The sequence below is a fragment of the Emys orbicularis genome, chromosome 17 (genome assembly GCF_028017835.1).
Source record: "Emys orbicularis isolate rEmyOrb1 chromosome 17, rEmyOrb1.hap1, whole genome shotgun sequence".
NCBI lineage: Eukaryota > Metazoa > Chordata > Testudines > Emydidae > Emys > Emys orbicularis.
This window is the reverse complement of record NC_088699.1, coordinates 12438794-12466521: the sequence shown is the minus strand read 5'-3', so window position 1 is coordinate 12466521 and position 27728 is coordinate 12438794. Positions and strand designations below refer to the sequence as shown.

Here is a 27728-nt window from a genome sequence, read left to right as displayed (position 1 = left end):
CTAGGGTCCCCGGCATACATGTACAGCCCATGCTGAAGCCTGCGCTGCCACATCAGTCCAGCTATTTTTAGTAATGCTCGTGTGTGTGAAGCTAGCTGGGGGTATGTTTACCCAAGCTGCAGTCACACCTTGGATTGCAGCGTAGATGTATCCTTTGACATGGGGCTTCTCTAAATCGCCTTGCAGTCTTCATTCTCTGTGGACAATTTTAATATTCTCATAATGGCGTTACATGCCCTTTCTGAGGAGTGTGAAGAGTGCCCTTTGTTGCTATTCAGCCTGTACAAACAGGAAAGGCCTGATTCTTCTCTCACTTGTGCCAGTGGGTGTGTCTACACTTTGATTCCCAGTTCAAGGAGATGTACCCCTGCTAGCTTTGATTGAGCCAGCATGCTAAAAATAGGGTGTAACTATGTGGTATAAGTGCCAGGCAGGGCTAGCTGCCCAGAGTACATGCCTAGTGGCTCAGAGGGGTATGTACTCAGGCTGACGGTCCCTCGCACTGCTTGCACGGCCGTGGATACACTTTATACCAAAGGTATGTCGTCTTGAGCTGGGACTTGAACCCCAGCTCAAAGCGTGAATGGGAGATGGCTAACTCTGTTGGAGTCAGTGGAGTTGCAGCAGTATAAAGCTGATGTGAGTGGAAAATCCGGTCCATAGACTTGTTGAAATTGTGGCTATAGAGAATGTTCACTTTCTTGCCTTCCCCCGTGCTTGTCCCCGCTCTGTTCTCTGAGATATTGTTCATCTAGAATAAATGTGATGAAAATAACTGAGATTAAGGAGTTGAGTCATGACTGAAATGTGTCCTAAACCAGGGAATTTTCCACTCTCAATGTGCAAAAAGCTTCCAGTGGAGTAGCGGGGCCATCAGGACTCCGGGTTGGAAAAAGTAAATGAATATTTATATTGGGATTTCACATTTAACCAGTTCATGAACTTTCAGCCTGGGGCTTGGAAATATCTTTCAGGGTGCACGCCTCCCCCTTTCCTTTCACAGCTAGGTAGGAGTCGGGATCCCAGAACTTATGGGAAGGGCATGTGTCTCAAAACTACTTTGTGCTGTGACACAGGGTCACAGTATGGCTCATGCTGAGAGGCAGTGCATCTTGTTAAATTCCATCACATTCCAGACCATATTAAACGCTTTCTGTCCAATGCAAAATCCAATAAAAATAACTATGAAAGTCTGTGACCATTTCATCTTACTTTATCTCAATATTAAACATTAGGGCCATCTGGAATGGTTGGCTTAGTGGATTACGTAACAGGAAGAATGATAAAATAATATTGGTTCTAAAGCTCAAATAGTTTTACAACTCTCTCTCTTCTCTTTCGCACACTGCTTCTTAGCATCTTTCTGACACATTTCTGAAATGATAATGCCACACCACAGTTCAGGCAGTACAAAGCTGGATTTAAACCCAGCTTAAAGGGATACTTGCAGATTGTCCTTATAAAGGGAATTCCTCAGGTGGCCTAGAGTTCCTATAGTGATTTCGATGCAACCCCACCAACGTTTGACCCCCAACCACAAGGGCTGTGGCTTGGACATCCATCCCTAGACATTTAAGGCTGTGGGTAGCTTCCAGCTACTCAAAGCCTAACCTAAGGATTGGCAGGGATGGTGTCCCTAGCCTCTGTTTGCCAGAAGCTGGGAATAGGGGATGGATCACTTGCTGATTGCCTGTTCTGTTCGGTCTGTCTGCAGCCCCTGGGATTGGCCACTGTTGGAAGACAGGATACTGGGCTAGGTGGACCTTGGGTCTGACCCAACATGACCGTTCTTAAGAATCTGACACTTTTGATTCAGATAGCTCTAGCCAGCCTGAGGGCGATCACAGAATCATAGACTTTAAGGTCAGAAGGGACCATTATGATCGTCTAGTCTGACCTCCTGCACAACGCAGGCCACAGAATCTCACCCACCCACTCCTGTATCAACCCCCTAACCTGTGTCTGAGCTATTGAAGTCCTCAAATCGTGGTTTAAAAACTTCAAGGTGCAGAGAATCCACCAGCAAGTGACCCGTGCCCCACGCTGCAGAGGAAGGTGAAAAACCTCCAGGGCCTCTGCCAATCTGCCCTGGAGGAAAATTCCTTCCCGACCCCAAATATGGCGATCAGCTAAACCCTGGGCATGTGGGCAAGATTCACCAGCCAGACACCCAGGAAAGAATTCTCTGTAGTAACTCAGATCCCACCCCATCTAACATCCTATCACAGGCCATTGGGCATATTTACCGCTAATAGTCAAAGTTCAATTAATTGCCAAAATTAGGCTATCCCATCAGACCATCCCCTCCACAAACTTATCAAGCTCAGTCTTGAAGCCAGATATGTCTTTTGCCCCCACTGCTCCTTTGGAAGGCTGTTCCAGAACTTCACTCCTCTGATGGTTAGAAACCTTTGTCTAATTTCAAGTTTAAACTTCCTGATGGCCAGTTTATATCCATTTGTTCTTGTATCCACATTGGTACTGAGCTTAAATAATTCCTCTCCCTCCCTGGTATTTATCCCTCTGCTACATTTATAGAGATCAATCCTATCTCCCCTCAGCCTTCTTTTGGTTAGGCTAAGCGCAAGCCAAGCTCTTTGAGTCCCCTTTCATAAAACAGGTTTTCCATTCCTCGGATCATCCTAGTAGCCCTTCTCTGAACCTGTTCCAGTTTGAATTCATCCTCCTTAAACATGGGAGCCCAGAACTGCACACAGTATTCCAGATGTGGTCTCACCAGTGCCTTGTATAACGGTACTAACACCTCCTTATCTCTACTGGAAATACCTCACCTGATGCATCCCAAGACCGCATTGGCTTTTTTCACGGCCATATCGCATTGGCGGCTCATAGTCACCCAGTGATCAACCAATACTCCGAAGTCCTCCTCCTCTGTTACTTCCAACTGATGCGTCCCCAGCTTATAACAAAAATTCTTGTTATTAATCCCTAAATGCATGACCTTGCACTTTTCACTATTAAATTTCATCCTATTACTATTACTCCAGTTTACAAGGTCATCCAGATCTTCCTGTATGATATCCCGGTCCTTCTCTGTATTGGCAATACCTCCCAGCTTTGTGTCATCCGCAGACTTTATTAGCACATTCCCACTTTTTGTGCCAAGGTCAGTAATAAAAAGATTAAATAAGATTGGTCCCAAAACTGATCCCTGAGGAGCTCCACTAGTAACCTCCCTCCAACCTGACAGTTCGCCTTTCAGTACGACCTGTTGTTGTCTCCCCTTTAACCAGTTCCTTATCCACCCTTCAATTTTCATATTGATCCCCATCTTTTCCAATTTAGCTAATAATTCCCCATGTGGAACCGTATCAAATGTCTAACTGAAATCGAGGTAAATTAGATCCACTGCATTTCCTTTGTCTAAAAGATCTGTTACCTTCTCAAAGAAGGAGATCAGGTTGGTTTGGCACGATCTACCTTTTTTAAACCATGTTGTATTTTGTCCCAATTACCATTGACCTCAATGTCCTTAACTACTTTCTCCTTCAAATTTTTTCCCCAAGACCTTGCATACTACAGATGTCAAACTAACAGGCCTGTAGTTACCCGGATCACCTTTTTTTCCTTTCTTAAAAATAGGAACTGTGTTAGCAATTCTCCAGTCATACGCTACAACCCCTGAGTTTACAGATTCATTAAAAATTCTTGCTAATGGGCTTGCAATTTCATGTGCCAGTTCCTTTAATGTTCTTGGATGAAGATTATCTGGGCACCCCAATTTAGTCCCATTAAGCTGTTCGAGTTTGGCTTCTACCTCGGATGTGGTAAGATCTACCTCCATAGCCTCATTCCCATTTGTCATTCTACCATTATCCCTAAGGTCCTCATTAAAGCCTGAGGCAAAGTATTTGTTTAGATCTTGGGCCATGCCTAGATTATCCTTAACCTCCACTCCATCCTCAGTGTTTTGCAGTCCCACTTCTTCTTTCTTTGTTTTCTTCTTATTTATATGGTTATAGAACCTTTTTACTATTGGTTTTAATTCCCTTTGCAAGGTCCAACTCTACATGGCTTTTGGCCTTTCTCACTTCATCCCTATATGTTCTGACGTCAATAAGGTAGCTTTCCTTGCTGATCCCTCCCATCTTCCACTCCTTATAGGCTTTCTTCTTTTTCTTAATCACCTCTCTGAGATGCTTGCTTGTCCAGCTTGGTCTACAACTCCTGCCTATGAATTTTTTCCCCTTTCTTGGGATGCAGGCTTCTGATAGTTTCTGCAACTTTGACTTGAAGTAATTCAGGCCTCCTCTGCCTTTAGATCCACAAGTTCTTCAGTCCAATCCACTTCCATAACTAATTTCCTTAATTTTTTAAAGTTAGCCCTTTTGAAATCAAAAACCCTAGTCACAGACCTATTTTTGTTTATCCTTCCATTTAGTTTGAACTGAATTAGCTCATGATCGCTCAAACCAAGGTTGTCCCCTACAACCATTTCTTCTGTGAGGTCCTCACTACTCACCAAAACCAAATCTAAAATGGCATCCCCTCTTGTTGGTTCAGCAACTAATTGGTGAAGGAATCCATCAGCTATCGCATCCAGGAAAATCTGAGCCCTATTATTATTACTAGCACTTGTCCTCCAGTCTATATCTGGGAAGTTAAAGTCTCCCATGATCACACAATTCCCATTAGTATTTACTTCATTAAAAACATTAAAGAGGTCTCTGTCCGTATTCAAATCAGATCCCGGTGGTCTACAGCACACCCCAAGCACTATCCCAAGGGAGGCTCTAGTAGCTTTCTTCCCCAATGTGATTTTTGCCCAGACAGACTCTGTGTTATCCATTCCATCACTTCTTATTTCTTTACAGTCTACCTCGTTTTTGATATACAATGCTACTCCACCACCCTTGCCTTTATTTCTGTCTTTCCTAAACAGCACATACCCTTCAATACCCGTACTCCAGTCATGACTACTATTCCACCATGTTTCTGTTATCCCTATAATATCTGGTTTCACTTCCTGCATCAGTAACTCTAGTCCCTCCATTTTGTTACCTATGATCCTCGCATTGGTGTATAAACATCTTAATTTTTTCTGTTTGGCTTTGCTCACATTCTTTACCTGATTAGGCACAGATATTCTACCTGTCAGATATTCTACCGCCAGATATTCTACCGCCAATCCACCAAGACAAACTTTCAAGCTTACACAGAGTAAGCTGTGTCAACTCAAAAGCTTGTCTTTTTCACCAACAGAAGTTGGTCCAAAAAAAGATATTACCTCACCCACCTTGTCTTTGGGACCAACACATCTACTACAACAGCACTGCAAACTCCCAATGTTGACAGCCCCTTCTACCCAAAAAACCCCCAAACCAACTCCTCCCACCCTAACCCCCCCCCAACCAAACAACGTAAACAAAAACTCCCGAAAAGGGTAAATTTAATAAAATTAAAACCAAACAAAAGCTAGCCCAAGTAGAATTTTTACCCCCAAAAGACTGCCAGAGATTTCATGAAGTCCACTTCATGATTGGTATCAGTTCTGCTGATGTTTGAAGACTGGCCATCAGTCTGTACAAAAGAGGCAGGGTCTGGGTGACCTCTCGGTCAGTAGGAGATCAGATACTATGGTGATGAATGACAGTATGAAACCTTAATAGATTTTTTTTCTTCAGTACTCCTAAAAAAAAAATTCTTTTTTTTAAATGCTTTACTTCCAAATAGACCTACCACTATCAAACAGACCAGGTACAAGATACTATCGGTGTTTGCGTTTGAAGAGCCAGGAAATGAATTTCCTTTTAAAAATGTTTGAAATGTAAAACTGAAGTTGGTTTAAATTTAGATAGTGTATCCTGAAATCTCCTGGCCCAATTCTGCACTGGTTACTCTTGCTGAACCTTTATTTGTAATCCACAGTACTTCCCAGGGCTCATTATCCGAGTCAGGGCCGGCTCCAGGCACCAGCTTAACAAACAGGTGCTTGGGGCGGCCAAGGGAGAGGGGCGGCACCTGCGGCAATTCGGGGGCGGCAGGTCCCTCACTCCCTCTAGGAGCGAAGGACCTGCCGCCGCCGATCGTGGCTTTTTTTTTTTTTTTTTTTTTGCTTGGGGCGGCAGAAATGCTGGGGCCGGCCCTGATCCGAATCATCATCTTGGCAAATAAAGAACTCCCAATCCCCCATTTTACATTTGCATTCTCTGTACTCATACTAAGCACATAGTCTACATTGACAGCCTGTATAAATCCACAGTGAAATGCTTTTAAATAAGTCCATTCAGAAGGGACTAATGCACCCCACTTCCTCAACAGCTGGTAAACCGAATGGAAATATTTTCATAGATTTCTAAGCCTATTAAAGGAGAACATCTGCAACATTCCATTTTTGTCTGTGCTTCCCAGCCCCCTTTTGAGATGAGCTCCTGATAAAAGAACAAATCCTCTAACGGAACTGATTCGCTGTGTGGCAGGGCTGTGCGATTCCATAATCTCTTCTGTGCTGTCAGATAAAAGTTTAATAGCTCATGTAGCACAGATGGTTTTTGATGAAAGGATAAAACATGCCTGAAATTTGTATGAGAACTGGTCTGGTGGGCCCATCCCCTTCCCCCTTTTTTTCAGAAATTAATGTTCTGACATCAAAAGTCCAGAACAGTGAAATCTGAAGGACAATTTCTGTGTTTTTTTAGCATTGAAATGCCTGAATTTTCATGCTGGGTTAAAATCTTTAGAGAGAGAATTTTATTTAGGATTTTTCTACACTAGAAAAGTTTATACCTGGGTATATCATCAATTAGTGGCATAACAAAATCATACCAGTATAAGCCCTAGTGTGGATTCAGTTATCCCCGAATAAAGGGTATTATACCAGTATAGCTTATTTTCTTTCCTGAACTGGAATAAGCTTATACTGGTATAAGCATTTTATACCATAAATAGTAGTAATATACTAGTATAACTACATCCACACTGGGGGGCTGTGTTCTGCTTTACCTGTGCCAGTGTAGTTAAAGCAGCAAAACTTTCTAGCATAGCTTTCAATGTATTAACATGTGTTTGACTAGTACACCTGTTGTATGTTCAAGTATACTGGTGATTATATGATTTGAAGAATGGTCTTGTAGTTAAGGCACTTAATTAGGACTTGGAGAATCTGTTTTCAGTTTGTGCCTTTTCCACAGACTTTGTGAGACCTTTGGCAGGTTACTTAATCTCTCTGTGCCTCATTTTCCCATCTGTAAAATGGGATTAAACTTCACAAGGGTGTTTTGTCAGAATAAATGTATATGTAAGATGCTACATTAATTGGGGTTAAAAAAAGAGCCTAGACAGAGAATTCAGGGAACATAACCAGAGTTAGACTGGTGTAAATCCAGCTGACTTCAGTGGATTTACACCACTGTAAATCAGAATCAGTGGATTCTGATTCTCCCAGAATTACAGTGGTGGAACCAAGAGCAGAACCTGACCACAGTCTTCATATACAACAGGGGTCTCAAACTCAATTACCTTAGGGCCAGTGTCAGTCCTCAAATCCTCCCAGCAGGCCAATAATGTCACTGAAGATGGTGTTCATAAAAGAAAATGTTTATATTGTATTTTTTATTTCAAATTTCTTAGAAATAATAAAACTGGCGTACAACGTTATACAATTCTTCGCCTGCCAGAGAGTTTTTAGTGTTTGCCAGACACCTGGCAATGCTTCAGTTGTCAGTTTGTTGATGTTTGGCCTCAGTGACTGAGCAGTTGAAACCTTCAGGATTGCAGCAAGGTGTGCATCAGATAGTTGTGTTCGGTATTTTGACTTGTTTATATTCATTGTGGGGGGAAAAAGTGTCTCTGCCTCCATGGCTGACTTCTTCACATCCCTGATTGCCATAGCTATGGCAAACCTTAATTTTAAGTGTAGACCGAGCTTGAGACCTCCCCTCTTCTTTCTTGTCTGTCCTCTATTCAGAGGCGGCTCCCAGTACGTGCCGGTTGCTGTGCGGGCTGCAGTCAGGGAGCCTTCGGCGGCCTGCCGGTCCAGCGGCTTTGGTGGCAATTTGGCGGTGGGTACGCCGAAGGCGCGGGACCGGCAGACCTCCCGCAGGCATGCCACCGAATCCGTGTTACCAGCGGACCTCCTGCAGGCATGCCGCCGAAGGCTGCCTCACTGCTGTGCTTGGGGCGGCAAAATACATAGAGCTGCCCCTGCCTCTATTCCAGCCAGGATGATGATCGTCTTGTACCACAACTCCACCCAGATCTGGCTTCTCCTTCCCCTCCCCACACCCCAAATCCCTGCACTGCATCCCTCTCTTACTTCATAACATCCAAGTTTTTATTTACTTCCAAGGCTCTCTGAATGATTCCTTTCCCCTCCCTCCCCCCAGCTCCCGCAGGTCTGTGCAAACCTCTCTCCTGTCTCCTATTGCTCACCCCACATGTATTCCTTTTGGTCTCTCCTTGTACTTGGCTAGGCTTGCAGACCCTCCTCTTGTCAAGGAGCTTCGGAAAACCCATTTCAGCTATAATGACTAGACACTTTCTGTAAGACTCTTTCACATGTTCTATTCCCATTCCTATCATTAGCCCGTGCTCTCCTTGGAGCAGGGTTTATATTCTTTTGTGTAAGCATGAAGAGCAACTCCAAAGCACTGTGGCACACGTTATGGACCTATATAAATTATTTCTATTATTGCTTATGTGACACCATAATTTTACGTGGTGCTTTACAAATCTAGAATAAAACATACATTACCTGCCCAAAGGAGTACAATTAAATCTCACCAAGCCATCAAAGTTGAGTTGAAAAGGCTGCCAAGGAGTGCATCGTGGTCTAGAGCAGCCATTCTCAAACTGTGGGTTGGGACACCAAAGTGGGTCGCCAGGGCTGGCTTAGAGTTGCTGGGACCCGGAGCCGAAGCCCGAGTCTAATCACCCAGGGCTAAAGCCCAAGGGCTTCACTTCTAGGTGGCAGGGCTAAATTACAGGCCCCCTGCCTGGGGCTGAAGCCCTTGGACTTTGGCTTTGGCCCTGCCGTCTGGGGTGATGGCGCTCAGGCTTTGGTCTTCCCTTCTGGGGTCATGTAGTAATTTTTGTTGTCAGAAAGGGGTCACGGCACAATGAAGTTTGAGAACCCCTGGTCTCAGGCCCGCCAACAGGGGAGGGTGGGTGATTACCCAGGGGCCTGGGTGATTTAAAAGGGCCCGGGGGGCCCCGCTGCTGCTGCATTAATTACATTTGCGACTGTACTCCTTGGGGGAGAATTGTATGTCTCCTGTTCTGTTTTTTCTGCATTCTGTCATATATTTCATGTCACAGCAGTCTCGGATGATGACCCAGCACATGCTCGTTTTAAGAACACTTTCACAGCAGATTTGACAAAATGCAAAGAAGGTACCAATCTGAGATTTCTAAAAATAGCTACAGCACTCGACCCAAGATTTAAGAATCTGAAGTGCCATCCCAAATCTGAGAGGGACGAGGTGTGGAGCATGCTTTTAGAAGACTTAAAAGAGCAACACTCAGATACGGAAACTACGGAACCCGAATCACCAAAAAAGAAAATCAACCTTCTGCTGGTGACATCTGACTCAGTTGATGAAAATGAACATGCGTCGGTCTGCACTGTTTTGGATCGTTATCGAGCAGAACCTGTCAGCAGCATGGACGCATGTCCTCTGGAATGGTGGCTGAAGCATGAAGGGACATATGAATCTTTAGCACATCTGGCACGTAAATATCTTGCGGCAATGGCTACAACTGTGCCATGTGAGTGCCTGTTCTCACTTTCAGGTGACATTGTGAACAAGAAGTGGGCAGCATCATCTCCTGCAAATTGTAACCAAACTCGTTTGTCTGAGTGATTGGCTGAAGTAGGACCGAGTGGACTTGCAGGCTCTAAAATTTGACTTTGTTTTATTTTTGAATGCTGGTTTTTTTGGTACATAATTCTACATTTGTAAGATCAACTTTCATTATAAAGAGATTGCATTACAGTACTTGTATTGGGTGAATTGAAAAATACTATTTCTTTTGTTTTTTTTACAGTGCAACTACTTGTAATAAAAAATAAATATAAAATGAGCACTGTACACTTTGTATTCTGTGGTGTAACTGAAATCAATATATTTGAAAATGTAGAAAACATCCAAAAATATTTAAATACATGGTTTTATTTATTATTTGTTTAACAGTGTGATTAATTCCGATTAATTTTTTTTATCGCTTGACAGCCCTAGTTCCTAGTGAACTGCTTGGTGGGGGAGGGAAAATATTTCCAACCAGATCTGTTAATTAGATAATCAGTGTAAATCAGTCAATCAATATTTATAAAGGGCTTTGCACATATAAAATGCCAAGTGATTTTCCACCTCTTATGAATATTTATTTCAGTCAACTAATAATTCTGCAGAAATAAACTGCAAAGATTTGCTAAATTCCCTTTCCCTCTGTGTTTTCCAGTATGCAATGAATTTGGCATGCAAACACACACCGCTGTGGATGTGTAAGCAGGAAGCCTTCTCAGAGAATCCTGTGTATGCTATGTGCTGTGTATTCCCTTTAGGGATCGTAATGAGCTGCATGTTTCTCTGATGGTTGTTAACAAGGTAATCCTGTCTTTATTCTCCAGCCTGTGACTGCAGTTTACCCTCTTCTCTGTTTTCTTGCTGCAGAGGAGGTGGTGGAAGGGAAAACTGCCATTCTCATAGGAATGAGCCAGTGGAACTCCAATGACTTGGTAGAGCAGATCGAAACAATTGGGAAGCTGGAAGAAAATCAAGGTAAAATTTAACTTGCTATATGTATATATTTAGGTTAACAAAGAAACCGCAACACTTAAGCTGTCAGCTGTCTGATTTTGTTGAGACACCTGATACAAACAGCATTTACAGTGTTACAAAGCATAACTGGTATTACAATTAACATTGATATACATCTGTTAACTATTTCCCTGTATTAAAATAATTCAGGCCCTATTTCTGCAAGATGCACCCTGTGGGCAGACTGTATATTCACACCTGGGGCTCTGCTAGGGTACAAGGCTCCATCCACACACAATAGCTTGCATGACCAAGACCTATGGTTGTATATCTGTCACGGCCATGACACACATTAAGGGCTTTAGGGTCATTGTCCCCCAGGCCAGGTAAGTAGCACTGTACTAGTTCTGCTCAAGTCAGTGGAACCATTTGGTAGTAAGGGTGTGGTTTTTCAAAGGGACATAAAGGTGTTGGGTCTCCATGCTAAAATTTTCAAAATTGCCTAAGTGACTTAGGAGCCTTGAATTTCAATTAGACTTAGGCTCCCAAATCACACAGGTTTTTGAAAATGTTACCCCCGAACTCCCACTGACTTTAAACAGGAGTTGTCTTTGTTAGTCAAAATCCCACCATAAGATATGATTCAGTGTAAGCAATGGTGTCAATCTTGCCTTTAAGTAACTTGGTAAATTTGTCCAGTGAAGTATGGGGTTTTCAAATGATTAGTTGAATAGTATCAAATGGTTTAAAGCATTTTTATTGTTAGTTAAATGGTATTTATTTGGTTTTTTTCTGGTTCCCCCCGACAAAGACAAGTTATTTAATGTATTCTGAGCCATGAGTGTTTGTGTTTTTAGGCTGTTTGTTTTAAAAAGACTGTGACGTTGAACTCCATATGCTTTATAAAAACATGCTTATGAATGTGAATATGATGTAACTGGAATAAGTTTTATGCAAAAGGTCTCTTGTAAGGTATCATTACAAAGCTTATGATCTACTGAGTGTGTTCATCCTATTTGTTTGCATGTATTATTTCTGTGTCTGGAATTAGGAGAATAAGATATAAACTTGTATTACTGATGTAAACATATTAAGAGGAAGCCATTAAGGGTGCTTCAGAACCAATGACCTGTAAATGGCTCTGTTTACTTGCAAACCTTCCTGGGCAAGAATGGAGGCTGGGGTCTCACAGGACATATGAACATGTTACCTGATACTGGAATCCCATCTTAAACCTGGTGCTTTTGCATTTAGAAGGAGGGGTGGAGACCCAGAGAGACAAAGGATTCCCACCTTGTGCCAAAGCTATAAAAGGGGGTGGAGGAGGACAAAGGGGGGTCCCAGTCATGAGAGAGCCCCCACTAGCCACCTAAGATGTCGGCTGGAACTAACAAGGACTGTACCAGGGAAAGGATTGGGTCCAGACTAGGAAGGAGTCTAGTCTGTGAAAGAAGCTTATTGGAACGTCTCTGAGGGTGAGATATTACCTGTAATTAGTTTCTTAATGTATTAGGCTTAGACTTGCATGTTTTGTTTTATTTTGCTTGGTGACTTACTTTGTTCTGTCTGTTATTACTTGAAACCACTTAAATCCTACTTTTTATACTTAATAAAATCACTTTTGTTCATTAATAAACCCAGAGTAAATGATTAATACCTGAGGGAGCAAACAGCTGTGCATATCTCTCTATCAGTGTTATAGAGGGCAGACAATTTATGAATTTATGCTGTATAAGCTTTATATAGAGTAAAACAGATTTATCTGGGGTTTGGATCCCATTGGGAACTGGGTGTCTGGGTGGTGGAGGCAGGTAACCTCCTAAGCTGTTTTCACTTAAAGCCTGTAGCTTTGGGGGTGTGGTTCAGACCCTGGGTCTGTGTTGCAGCAGGCTAGCGTGGCTGGCTCAACAAGACGGGGTTCTGGAGTCCCAAGCTGACAGGGAAAACGGGCTCAGAGGTAATTTCAGCACATCAGGTGACAGTCCCAAGGGATCTCTGTGACCGAACCCGTCACAAAGACTTTCCCCATTTCTTACTACAAATAACTGGCCTGAAAGATCAGTATGGACCGGAGTGTGTTAGCCTGTAGAAAAAGAAAGGAATATTTCTCTATAACTATATGTATTTTCAGCAATCGCTTTTGGAGGGAATTCATTTATTAATTATCTTTGTTTAGTGACTCTCTTCTCTTCTCTTTTTATCTTCTGGATGTTTCCTTTGCTAGTGGTTAAGTAGCACATTGACCAACCAATCCAAATGGCATGTTGTTAAAGATTATTAAGTGGATAATTAGAGAGGGAAGAAGTTTGTGTCTTACATCTGCCCTTGACAGTGGCATAATGTGTTCCCTCATGCTGCTTGGTAATTTATTTCGATTGGAGTCAGGGATTCAATGGGGATTCGTAAGAGATGCTTACTGCATTGTAAATGTGCCTCATCTCTCTGCTGTTAGACTATTGAGAGAAATTTGAGCCAATGTTGCACCACAAGTAAGAACTTTTTTTTTAATGACCACAGAAAAGCAGGTCACTCTGGACTATTTGCCGCTATTCCTGGACTTTCTTCACTGGCTGCCAATTTTTAATATATTTACTTCAATATTACGATGTTAGATATTGTGTCTTATTGTTTCGATAGTTCCCACTAAGATCATGGCACCATTGTTTTAGGCACAAAAAAAACAGCAAGGGACAGTCCCTGCCCCTAAGAGCTTCCAATCTAAGCAGGCAAGACCGATAAAGGGAGGATTATTATTCTCTCCATTTTACAGATTGGGAACAAAGACCCAGAGAGCATAAGTGCCCTACCCAAGGCCACACAAGAAGGCTGTGGCACAAAGCCAAGAGTTGAACTCTGAATCCCAGTCCAGCGTCTTAACTGAGACCTTCCCTTCCTTATTTCAATGGTGTCCCACCCTTTTTTTTTTGTTCTGTGGACTTCTTTGTAAGACAGAACCACCATGGTCACCTCTCCTTCTTAGACCTCTTTTCTCGCATTGCTTGGTGCTCATCTTATTTTCTTCTGGAGAATACTAGGCAGGGCTTAGAGGACTACTGGTCTAGTTGGGCCATAGTTTGAGAGTGGGCCTCCTTATACCTTCTGGTGGCTTTTCACAACACGGTAGCCTGCTTCAAGTTAATGTTCACTGTGCTGGGGTGTATGACTTTGCACACTATGGGCCTATTTTCAGAGGTGCTGAGCAACTGTAACTCCAGCTGAAGGCAGCAGGAGCTGTGGGCAATAAGCACCTCTGAAAATCAGACCTTACGTTGCGTCCACACAAGGCAGCTCACGCCAGAATGAGATTTCTTATTTTGTTATATCAATAACGTAAAAGAAACTAGAGCAACAGCTGTAATGCATGCTGCCAGTTAGGAGTTTTCCTTGATTGGCCTCCTGCTAAATTCATCTGATTAAACTAGGCCATGCATCTCAATGCATCTTCTCCTCTTGAACTCTGCCACATTATACTGCGAGATTCAGTTCTATTGATTAGCTACCTATTGATTTTTCCTGCTGTGAAATTACCTGCCAAATGCGTATAGATCCTGTCGTGTGTTTACTGCAGCGAATTATGCAGTGCTTCTGTTAGAGAATGAATAGAGTTAGGGAATTTTAGAACTCCACTCTGTGATTAGCAACTGCAAAACACGAATAATGAAGGCACAGAGCATGCAAGAAATATTTGATGGGGAACTATATCATTTTCTGAAATAGCTGCAGTAAAAAAAAAAAATTCAAATGTTAATACAACCATTTACATTCAAAGCTTTACCAAAAAAAAGCTGGCAAATTTTTTTAACTGAATCATTTCAGCTGTAAAAATAGAGGGCTGGATTCTGATACCTTCATTCAGGGTACGTCTTCACTACCCGCTGTATCGGCGGGTAACAATCGATTTATCCAGGATCAATATATCGCGTCTCGTTAAGACGCGCTATATCGATCCCTGAACGCGCTCACCGTCGACTCCGGAACGCCACCAGAGCGAGCGGCGGTAGCGCAGTCGACGGGGGAGCCGTGGCCGTCGATCCCGCGCTGTGTGGACCCCAGGTCATTCGATCTAAGATACTTCGACTTCAGCGACGCTATTCGCGTAGCTGAAGTTGCGTATCTTAGATCAATTCTCCTCCCCCCCCCCACTGTAAACCAGCCCTCAGAGTGAAATAGACCCATTGTCATCAGTGGAACTGCTTGTGGAGTAAGGTGCTACTAAACTGTGGACTCAGCTCCATGGTTAATTCTTAATCCCCTTTGAACAGCTGCATTGATTTATTACCTCTTCAGAGACTATTTGGGGAACTCATCAGTGTTTGCCAAAATAAAGTTGCATTTTTAAAGCCCGTGTGTCTTCGTTAAAGACATGCCCAGAAGTGGCTGGATAGTCCATCGCTCGCCTCCAGATTTTCTCTCTTTACACACCAGGGCTGGAGTTGCCTTTACCATTTGAGAGCCATACAGTGGTTTGTGAGAAACGAATAGCTGGTCTCAGACCAATATCTGTATGACACAAACTACAACCATGATTGGCACCTTGTCTAATCGTATCCTCTTGGCTGACAATGTGTACAAACTACCCTTATGGTTGAAACCCACTGGCTAATGGCCTGATCGTGGATCACTGAATGATTGCCTGTTCTGTTAATTCCCTCGGAAGCATTCAGCATTGGCCACTGTCAGAAGACAGGAAACGGGACTAGATAGATCATTGGGTTGACCCAGTATTGCCATTCTTATATTCTTATGATCCATACCCATTGAAGTCAATGTCCACTGACGTTGATGGATGCAAGATTATTCTCTAAATTAGGATTTTCAGAGGAGCCCAAGGGAGTTAGGTGACTTTTACTGGGGCCTGGGCGCACAAGTCCTCTAGGCGCTTCTGAAAATTCCAGCTCAAATGTGCCATGTCCCCCTCTAATGGATTATTCCCATAAAAGATGAGGGCCTAGTATATATTAGCTCTTTTTAGCTCAAGGGATAGAGGCTTGTGGTTGGGTTCTAAAGGTCTCTGATTCAGTCCCATCCGACGCCTCTTGTTGGTAGTGAGGGTGTCGTTTCATTCCCTTTATGGTTGTGCCCTTCAACACAGGATCAGAGAACATCAAACAGTGGGATGCTGGGGGGCAGCATGAGGTGCTGCTGCCTCTGTTGCACCTGTTTTTTGGCTAAATCAAGGGTTGTCATCTTTCACAAACACTCATATTTGCACCGGGTCTTTAAAAATACAGGACCAAATCCTCCAGGCATTAAGAGCAGAAAACTCCTGTTGACTGGCCAAACCACCAGAATCTGACCCATGGTTATGAACAACACATTTAGCTGAGAGGGAAGTGGCTGTGTTGCACTTTGTTGTAGTTAAACCAGCTTCCAGGACCAATGATTCTGCTAGTTGCCTTTGCAGCAATTTTGAAGTCTGTGTGCATTGTTTTTTTTTTTTAATGGTTTAATAGATTGACTAGTAAAGCACACAATTAAGAGCTCTTTCAACAAATGAAGATGTATGGGAAGCTGCAGTATGCTCTGGGCAGAATTAAAGGCACACTGGGTACTCACTACAACTTTATGAAACAGCATTGCCACAATTCCACTGAGAGAGACAAGCTTATTAGCACCCTTATGAATAGCAAGTATATAAATTAATTCAATCGCTAATTCTCAGTAAGTACACCTGAGAGCACGTGACCAATACAGACGTCCCCATCAATGCTAGAAATACTTCTTCAGGGGAAAATCTGGGAATCTAGTAATGCCAACTTAATACAGTTAAACAGAGAATAACACAAACAGCAATCAAGCTGAATTAAAAACCTGTAGAGCTGCATAAATTATCTTGATGGGGAGCTGGTTTTCCTGTGGCAGAATCAAAGCACTGTATTAAATATATTCTCAGGCCCAAATTCATGACTGGTGCTAAGCAGATACCCATGGTATCAATGGAATTGCACCTGCTTAATGCCAGGAATTAATTTGGCTGATTAGATTTTATTTTTTTCTGTTCCTACACCCCCCACTACCTTTGGTCCTGACCCTGCAAGCACTTAAAGCACATGCTTAAGCTACTCTGTAAGTGTTTGTAGGATCAGGGCCTTTGTGTTTTAGTTTTGGGGCTTGTCTACACTGTGCTGCAGTGCAGACTACCGGGTGTGTGAACTGCCGGCATGAACTAAAAGGTTTGAAGGAGGACTGTTAACACAAAATATGTACCTGTTAATTCACGCTTGAGGCATCCACGTGAGGCAGATAAGAGAGCAGCTCTTTGGTGTGGTCTGCAATACACACACTCAGTCTGCACTATGGCTCAGAGTAGACATACTCTTGATGAGATACAGTAAAATAAAATCTTTGACCCCTAACGGCATTGTGTCCAGATACTTTTATTTCCAATGCAATTATAATGTCTGTACATACATACATGATTTGTAATTTGATTTGTTTACTATAGATAAATGCACAGTATTCTCATTTTTAACTTTATAGCAAACTGAACTATTTTGACAAAGAATATCTGCCCTCCTCCAGATTTACTAATGAGACGTCACAGATTTAAGGATGTGTCTACATTTCAGTCCAATTGATTAGGACAGATATCCTCCAAGACGTCAAAGTGTACGTCTTGTCATAGAAATCTACTGATGACTTGGGCTATACTGTGTGATGAAAAGCAGTGCTAGTTAGTGGATAGGGCCCTGGCCTAGGAGTCAGTGACCTGTTTCTTTTCCTGATTCTGCCATTGACCTGTTGTGTGACCTTGAGCAAGCTTCTCTGTTTCCCCTCCCACCCTTTGTCTGTCTTGTCTGTTCTGAAAAGCTTACAGTCTAAACAGAGACTGTCTCTTGCTACAGGTTTGTACAGTGCCTAGCACAATGGGGCCCTGTTCCATTGGGGCCTGCCATCACACTAATAAACAAAAATAATAACGGTCACCAACAAGAATTTCATAGGTAGCTTCATGATCTCATGTGCAAACTGTAAAGACTCTTACCCTGGCTATCTACTTTGCCATTTCCCCTGTCCCCCTTTCTTCTGAAATGTAGAATGTTTATTAAATTAGGCCAATAATTACCAAGCTTAAAGAAAATAAGGCTATTTTCCCCGTAGAAAAGCTGTCCTCTTTCTTATCTTTATATGGAACCATCTGCCCCTGAGAAGACCATATTGAAAATGTGCTAACAGTGTTTATTATACATAAAGATGAGAGTACCATGAATGTAACAATCTAGAATGAAAATTGGTTTGTGGCATGTGTTAAACAGTGTGTCATGGTACATAGAGCATTGGACTGGGACTCAGGAGACCTGGGTCCGATTCCTGGCTCTGCCGGTGGCCTGCTAGGAGGCCTTCAGCCTCTTTGTGCCTCAGTTTCCCAATCTGTAAAATGGATATAATGATGATGACCTCCGTTGTAAGGTGCTTTGAGATGTATGGATGAAAAGTGCTATATGAGAGGTATTATTATTATTATTATTATTTATTATAGCATTATTACTTTTGTTTCTGAAGTTTGCATGCTGTAAATTTTCTGTAAATGCTGTAGTAAAATGAAACTTTTAAAAAATGAAAATCAAAGCATCTACTACCCATATTGTCATATATTTGTTAGGTTAATAATGGTGACACTGATGTCATTAATATTTTTGAAAAGCCATTGGAGCTAAGATGTCACATTTTTGCTTGGAGCAAATTATTTCCTTTTTTTTTTAAATTGGGATTTTCAAAGCTGCCTAAGGAATTTGGATACCCAGCTCCCATTATTAAAATCAACATCGGTATTGCCACTAGAAGATATGGATACTCCCTGTACTGTAATGAGTGACATACATGTGATACCATAACTACAGGCTGTTCACTATGCCTGTGCTAAAAAGTATGATGATAGAAATGGCAGGGGTATTCTTGTGGTTGTTTTGAACACAAAATACACTGTGTACCCATGACATTACTGTTCACTTACTACCTAGAGGTAAATGCAACTCTGCTTTGTGAGAAGCTTTGGAGAAAGACCTTTCCTTAAGTTAGACAACAGTGTAGCTACCATGCTTATCTTTTGGGGCGAGACAAAGCAGTAAATATATGCCCCTTGCAGTGAGCGCGGAGGTTCAGAATGTGAAACCTCGTAAATGGTGCCACCAAGATAAGTATTTGTTTGCCTGTTGACTCCCACCTAGACTTCTCAGCTGGAAAGAAAATAATTTTCCATGTGCTTTACATGGGTGTATAAGCAATGGCCTCTCAGGGCAGATCATTGTTTAGCTTACATGGTGAAACTGTCAACACTAACTTCAGAAGAACAAATACATAGTGGTTTGTGCAATAGGCAGCAGTGGGTCCAAATGTGCTTTTATAGAAAAGTGGCAGAATGGGGAGGGGAAAAAACTCAGCACAAGTAAACCACGGTCTTTTGGAACCCTGAATCTCTTGTGAGCAGAACTTCATGGCTCAAAGTCTGTAATTAGTGCTGAAAATAAAATATGATTTTGTGAACCCCCACTATTTTCTGAAGGTTTCAGATGCTGTTTTGAAGTGAGATAACGCTTAGGAGCTGCAGTCATGGACTGGAACCTTATTGCGCTAGGTGCGGTACAAACACAGAGCGCAAAAACAGTCCCTGCCCCAAAAGAGCTGACAAGCTAAGTCCTTTTTTAACCCTCCCCAGGGCTGTCACAGCATTGGAGTTTATTTATAATAATGGCTATACTTTTCGACTTCCAGGTCTTTGCAAGACCTGAAACCCAGCAATTTAAAGAATGGGGGTGAAAACAATGAGCCATATTCAGTAGTGGGTTGTGGGAACTGCACACAAGCATTTTTCCATTGGTAAAAACAGTGCCAAAACTTCAGCAAAATTTGTCCTCAATTCTTCACTCATTCATCTTGTGTATGTTTTGACCAGGTGAAAATAGCTTCAGATTTGTATTTAGCAACAACTGCACCTCTAACACCAACTACACAAGCTGGTCACAAGCTGCAGAGACTTCTCTTTAGTTCTGAATGTCCTTCGTGAAGACCCCAGTGTGTTGGCTAAGATGCTGGTTGTCCTGCTGGTACCCAACTTGAATAAGTGGGCAGAATGGAGGCCTGATGCATAATTTTTAAAGGCTTGGGGTTGGCAATATTAGTAAGTACATGCAGGATCAGGGCTTTGGTTTAATAATAATAATAATAAATTAATAATACCTAGCTTTTATCTAGCGTTTTCATCAGTGTATCTGTGTGCTGTATAAAGGAGGTCAGCATCATTATCCCCATTTTGCAAGTGGGAAAACAGAGGCAAGAGAGGGCAAATGAACTTCAGTTTTATATTCAGATATCTATAGGAACACATATCATTTCATCTCTTCTGCTAGTTCTGCCTTAGCCTGAGCTGTGGATAACTTCTCATTCCACCCACAAGTTACGGAGATGGATGACACAGTGATGCACAAATGATTCCCCCCCCCCCTTTTAATGTTTTATATAGTGTAATGTCGCTCCCATTATCTCAATTTTTGGGCCATGGAATTATCACACAATTACGCAATGCCATCACCATTAAAATGATTCCTTAAAAAACTCTGCAAGAAACTTAACTGCTGTCAGACTTGTCTATCAGATTCTTTTCAGGTTTGATCAATCCGAAGGTGAAGTTGAACTAAAATGGCAGGGAATGACTCAAATCATGATAGATATTTCATGTGACTCTCAAGTTGTCTTGAATAGTTTAGTTATCATGAAGTCAAAGAGGAACTAGTTTAAGCTGTCTGCAGAGCACGGTTCATCTATTCAGCTTTTGCCTTGAGATGCTAAGTGAACATGACTGTCTAATATAATATATCTGGAGCAGAGAGATTTAAGAATTAGACAAAAGCCAGACTTTATTGTTGCAAATCCTGAACTGCATTCTGGAGCGACCAGCTTGGCCAAACTAGGAATCCGTTTACTGCCAGGAAAACTGACAAGCTTATTGCCCCACTACCCTAAATATTTATAAGCCCCGGACAGCAGGTCCAGTACTGTTGTGCTGATGGTAGCCAACACGCAGTACTTCAGAAGAAAGTATAATGCCTTTAATCCTTCTCCCCTCATGCATTTACCTTTGCAGTGCTCTACCCTGGTCGGAAAATTTTCCTGGCTGTGGCTTGGGATCGGCTAATGTTGGAGACATGTGGAATCCCAGCCCTTGTACAGTATAAACTGACCTTCTTCTCTTTATTGATTTGCACTCGTTGTAATTTGCATTTGGAAATGACCGTTTCCTCACTTCATAGGAGAATCCCCAAAGTCAGAGTTGGAAGAGACCTGGTAGATCATCCAGTCCATCTCCCAGCCAATGCAGGACTACAGCCCTACAAAACATTTGCTGCCTTTTAAAAACTAGATTGGAGAAAATGTCCTACATATTGGGGCTTATAGTGCACAGCTTGATTGTCAGGTCTTCTCTAATATTGAGCCTATTTGTTCCTCTTAAATTCATCATGTTATTTCTAGTTATGCTTCCGTGCATCTTGCTAAATAATCCCTCCCCATTCTTGGTGCTAACATTCTTAGCCAAAATTTAACGTTAGAGTCCTGTAGTGAGCTCTCCTGTTCACTTCATTCATTAATTCTCTGGCTCATGGAATGTAGAGTGCAAACTTTAGATCATCCACATCCAGAAAGCTCGGTCTCCTGTCAATATTGAGTCCTGCTCTAAATTAAGGCTGAGGCAGCTGAGGTCAAAAGCCACGACATCCCGACAGTGTGTGTGCGGCAGTCCGTGAGGTCTTCTCCAACCAGCTTTTGTTGAATCAAAGCTGGTATGGACTCTGGTATATAGAACACATGGCCAAGCCACATGAGAGGGTGTTGAGTCCCTCAGAAAACATTGGAAGCTGGTTGGTCCGATGCCTAATCACCTCATTCGTAGCATGAAGTAACCACCATATACCTTCAATAAGTTGTTGCTATTTCATGTCAGAGTCCAGCTGGCACATTTGCATCTCTGGGTTGGCCCAGGTTTCAGAGCCATACAAAAGGACAGAAACCACTGCTGCTTGATAGACACCCATCGTAGTCTGAGTTATGTGGCATTGACACCACAAATACTTCCAAAGAGCGTGCATAATACACGTGCATAATAGTAGACTGGTTGATTTGATGTTTCACGTCAGCAAGGCAACCTCCCTCGGTGACAACAGAGCCAAGGTACTGAAATGAGTTGATTATGATGGGTGGGGGCAGAGATTCATAACCCACTTATATCACTTTGGGCTTCTTCCAGTTGACTTGAAAAGCAAGCTTACTGCTTTTTCCACAAACATATTCAGGGCATTGATGACGTTAGTTTGTGAGGACGTGAGTACAGTCGTGTCATCTGTATATTGCAGGTCAGTTATGCTGAAATCATGAAGCACCATCCCGGGCATGTGGCTAGTGACAGCTTCTATAATTCGCTCAGTAATAGAGCGGAATAGATCAGGAGAAGCCACACACCCTAGATAGATGCACTGCTGTGCTCAGGCTGGTTGGACATCCTAGTACCTAAGTGGACACAGTCCTCACTTTAGTGAAGCATTTCTGTGAGACGGTAGAGGAGCTCGCCAGGCACACCAGCTGCTTGCAAGCTGAGCCAAAGAGAGCAACTATCAGCGGAGTCAAAGGCAGCTTTTAAATCAATAAAGGCTATATACACCTCATCCTTCCTGTGTTGAAACTCTTGAGCTTTTTCAGTAATTTGTCTAATGGCAAAAATCTGCTCCATGGTTGATCGGGCATAAACCTGGCTTGCTCTCCAATTCTCAGACTTAATTATTTTCCCAAACGCTTCACTGAGGACATGGTGAGTTATTATATTATTGAAATGTAACTCTGCTTGTCAAAGTGAGTGTCGTCATATCGCATTTCACTCCATCTTCACTTTTCTTTTTAAATGGTTCACGTAGGATCCGTGGAGTCAAATGACAAACTCCCGTTGGCTTCAATAGGAGCAGGATACTGGGTCCTTACTTGCTAATGAGCAATAGGTCTCCAGTAATCAATGCATATCAGCAAGGCTCTGCTGATACTCAGTATGTGTGGGTTTGTATAGCTCAGTGTCTCCAGCAGAGCTATGCTGATTTATTCTAGCTGCAGATCTGGCTCGGTTTTTAATAGCACCTTCGATGGAAGCTCCCCCAAAGAGCAAGCATTTTCTTGTCCAGCTATTTAAATAAGGCAGTCATTAGAGAGAAACTCTAAATTAAATGTGTATTCGCAAGCTGGAAAGCGTAACGGGAGAGCTTAACATGGCATTACTTCCCTCTCCCTCTCATGCGCAAATTAAAGTAGCAAGGACTCTAGAAACATCTGGAGCTGGATAAAGAGAAGCAGAGCTTCATGGGGAGATAATAAATACTTGCCATTGCATTTAGAGATTAGCAGTCATGCTGGGATTCAGGCTCTGCAGGGGATGGAGCTCCTTGCTCGGGGTTTTGGAAACACTTTTCTGTTTTTCCAAGAGTGAGAGAAACCCTGGAGTCTCTGAACTCCACCATCCAGGGCAAAAATCCCCTGGTTAAGGGGGAATGACTGTCCTGCACAATTCACCCCAGCATAACTCAGTGTTGCTAGCTAACTGGATATGACACAGAGCCATGAGCCAGAACAAGTTTCACCCACATCAAACTGCAAAAATCAAAGGGTTATGATATTCCCATTGCACTTCAACTCTTTTAGACCAAACAACCCCTACCTGGCTGGCTCTTCTGCTATTTACCTTTGAGGCATGCCTTTCATCCCCCTGCTGGTTGGTAGGCAGTGCCAGCCAGCAATAGTTGCCGTTTCATCCGTAGATACAGGCAGGGGCTAACTTTGTCCATCCAGGTCTTGATTTTGGGCATAGATCCAGCAAAGCACGTAAGCACAGGCATAACTTTAAGCCGGAGAATGCTCCCCATTAGCAGTACCTTCGTGCTTAAATTTACACATGGTGTAAGTGCTTTGCTGGATTGAGGCCTTGGTTTCCTAATATTGTCTCTGCCATTTTGTTCCTCTTGTCCACCTGTTGCTGCTTCACGGATGCTCCACAATCCAGCCAACTTCTCCCCAGAGTAGCCTTCCCCTTGCAACCTCAAAAAGTCTGTTCTTCCCCCCCCCCCCCATCTGTTCCTCCTCCCTATATATTTTGCAAATACACCTCTACCCCAATATAACGCTGTCCTCGGGAGCAAAAAAATCTTACTGCGTTATAGGTGAAACCATGTTATATTGAACTTGCTTTCATCCGCCGTAGCGTGCGGCCCTGCCCCGCCCCCCGGAGCGCTGCTTTACCGCGTTATATCCGAATTCGTGTTATATCAGGTCGCGTTATATCGGGGTAGAGGTATAATTCAGGCGTTAATGTTTATAGCTGCAGCAGGGACCTGCTGACACCTTCCCATTAGGTTGGCAAGATGTAGGCTGTTGTGAACAGAACACACTTTGGATTGAGTTCAGGGAGTATTTATTCAGACTGATCCAACCGTTCAGAAAGGCTAGGGTCAGCCAAATGCTGTGGCTTGATCTTATATTTTCCAGCAAGTAAATATACCAAATACAGTACTTAGGATAACGTGCACAAAAAAGGTTAGAGCTATGCAAATAACTGGTTTTTTTTTTTAATGGTTTGGTGGTTGAACCAGGAAAACAAAAATTTCATGTTGAACTGAAACAATTTAAAACACTTTTTAAATTTTTTTCCAGCAAACTGAAAAAGTAAAACAAAATAAAATAAAACTAAACATTTTGTTTGACCCAAAACAAAAATTGGGAGGGGGTGGAGTTAAACTTTTAAAAATGGGAATACATTACAAAATGAACAGTTGCTTTGAACCAAAATTGAAACATTTCATTGAAAAGTTGAAATGAAACAGATTTTTTTTTTGGCGGGGACGGTTATTTTGATCAAAAGAATTTGGCAAATTCAACCCAAGTTTGTGAAATGTTTCAGATGACCTGAATCTGTAATTTTCAGTGAAAAAAGCCTTCATTTCCATACTTCCATCCAGCTCTAGTTATGAACTAGATTCTCTGCTGTGCTGAGTTTCTGCTTTGGTTAAGGGTCCCCGATATTCTGCTTGTCCCCATCCTCAGCACAGGTTAGAGCAGCCCGGGTGCTGTTCTAATCTGTGCTAGCTAGCAACAGTGGCTCAGGGGTATATGTCTAGACACTGCCCTGTGTCACAGATCCTAGCAAGCATCCCTATCTGGCCACCCACTAGGATGGCTGTGAGGGGAATCCAAGCCTTTGTGCTTCGGATCCCCTGGGGTGTGTTTAAGCTTCTGGAGCCTAAATGGACTCCAACCACTGCCCCAATCTCAGGATCCCTAGGTATAGTCTCCGGGCACGGACCTTCTATCTGGCATCCTCCTTGAATGTCAGAACCCACTGTCCAGCTGCCTAGCCTCTCGTGACCCCCTTCTGAGTACTTGCACACTGCTCTCCCAGGACTCCATCCGAATGGCGTGAAGGTTCTGATGGACCGTTTGCCTTTCAGGGGCATGTAGTAATTGTGAAGCCATCCACACACAAGTTGCCCAGTCTAACAATGTTCTGTTCTTTTACAGTTAGCCATGTAAAGCGCAGCAGAGTACAGATCATGCAAAACAATAAAAGGTGCAGTGTCCCTCGCTAGCTCATCCTTCCCTTGGAGATCATCTGCATTCTGTGAGTCAGGCAGGGTTAGGGTGACCAGATGTCCCGATTTTATAGGGACGGTCCCGATTTTTTGGGTCTTTTTCTTATATAGGCTCCTATTACCGCCCCCCCCCCCTCCTGTCCCAATTTTTCACATTTTCTGACTGGTCACCCTAGGCAGGGTCCTCCATCCTTACCTATCTTGCCCCTTCAGCAGCCTCCCTCATCTTAATCTTCTGTAAAATGGCTCCCCATCTCCTCACCCTCCCCCCCCCTCCCATGAGTCCATTTAAAAATTCCTCCTGGGTCACTTGCTTCTTTTGTTCTGCCCTGATAACTTTCCATTATATTCCAAGCTTCCCTTCAGCGAAGAGGAGGAAGTGTCTTCTCCCAGCTACAGCAAGCCCATTGTCCCAAGATGGTGTTTTTTGAATAAACCATCGTGGAGTGCTGATCACACTGGTCTGGCAGGGAAATGACACACAACTCTGGGTGGCTCCATTACAGGCACAATAATTTCATGATACAATTTCATAAAATCATCTGCATTTCAGAAGACTGAACCCCCAATTTGTCACGCCCTGTTCTTCAAGAGCTGAGCACAGCTACATCCCCTGAACAAGGCTGGCTGACCACAGCAGGACAAGAGAGAAGCAGCTGTGCTTTGTCGAGTAGAATGGCCTCTGTTTATTCTCAACAGAACAAAACCATTCTGAACTTTGAAGGAATTCCCTTGCAGGCTCTGAATGGATTAGGGTCCATTATCTCTACATGTTTCAGTTAATTGGTAGAGATTTTCTATTTGCAAAACTTTCCGGTACCCTCTTACTACTCATAGTGTGTCTTCTGCAACCAAGCATGAAAAGTGTACGTATATGTCAAATTAAAGGATCGCGTTATAGAAAGAAATTACTGTCAGTTCAATGGCGTTATCAAAAACAAATTTCAAGGACTTTGCAGTTTTGATACTTGCTTACAGAAGTCGTCATACAAATATAGTCTTTAAACCACTGTCCTCATTGTCCCTTCCAATTGCTTACTCTGGCTACTTAGTCTCACAATTACCTGCACTCCATCAGGAAAATTAGTTTTCCTTTTGAATAAGGGTTACTGTAGTGTTACAAAACGCTCAGGATTTTGTCATGAGTCTCATGATAATTGTTCTGCTTAAAGCCCCAGTTCCTGGAGTCCTGGAGGATATGTGATGATTTCAGTCTTCATTCTTAAAGAAAAAGTAAGCTTCTAGGCAGGGGGGAAAGTAAAATGGAGCTCTTACCGGTACGGGGCCAGCTCTCCCCCCACCTCCCCGGAAGGGGCGGGGCCTCGGGCAGAAGGGGCACGGCTGGGGTCAGTGTCCTCCAGCCAGCCCATCTGCGCCGCCTGGCCCGCGTCGCCCGCGATTTAAAGGGCCCGGGGCTCTGGCGACAGTGGCGGCCGGAGCCCCGGGCCCTTTAAATCGCAGCCCCAGGGCAGCTACTTGTTTTGCCGCCCCACCCCCATCGGTGGCCGGGGGGGGGGAGGGACAAAAGGGGCAATGACATTAAAGCGGTGGCAGCGCTTTATCATCGCTGCCCCTTTTGTGCTCCCCATCGGTGGCCCTGCCAGGTCATCGCTGCCCGTTTTGCGCCCCCCATTGGCGGCCCTGCCGGTAGGCACCCAGTAGGGCCGCCACTGGCTGGCGCAAAAGGGGCAGTGGCCTTAAAGCGCTGCCTCGACAGCGCTTTAAAGTCAGCGGTACGGGCCGCTACTGGTGGCTACTTTTCCCAGTATGCCATACCGGCCCATACCACCTTACTCTCACCCCTGCTTCTAGGCCTTATGGCTGTGGCGAGAGCTTCAAAATGTGACCCTAGTTCACCCTAAAGGCTCAAAAAAGCAGAAGGCAAATAAAAAGAACACCAAATCTATTTTTAAATAAACTCATGATTCTTGGTATCTGAACATTTGGGGTTGACAGTACTGTTCCTGACTTGTTTTAATTACATAACCGCCCCGTCCTCCCTTACATTAAGATTGCAAAGTCAAGTACTGAAGAGTTAGGAAATACCAGATGTCTGGGTACCTGTGCAAACTTAATTCAGTCCCCTTGTGCGTATGCATTATGATACACTCTTTAATTACAGGTTTCAGAGTGGTAGCCGTGTTAGTCTGTATCAGCAACGAGGAGTCCTTGCGGCACCTTAGAGACTAACAAATTATTTGGGCATGAGCTTTTGTGGGCATCTGATGAAGTGGGTTTTAGCCCACGGAAGTTTATGCCCAAATAATTTGTTAGTCTCTAAGGTGCCACAAGGACTCATTGTTTTTTCTTTAATTACACAATCACATAGTATTTCCCCCCACTGGGCCTCATTCAGTGCACAGTTACGTCCACTGCCTCTAATATTGGACATAGAGAG

General features: G+C 43.2%; 1 protein-coding gene across 1 annotated transcript in view; it reads left to right on the top strand.

Moving 5' to 3' along the window:
- Positions 1 to 27728, top strand: part of PITPNM3 (PITPNM family member 3) — a 240367-nt gene that overhangs the window by 40733 nt on the left and 171906 nt on the right. The window contains exon 3 of the mRNA XM_065418512.1: positions 10632 to 10739. Coding sequence (XP_065274584.1) covers positions 10632 to 10739 — 108 coding nt within the window. The remainder of the gene's footprint in view (positions 1 to 10631; positions 10740 to 27728) is intronic.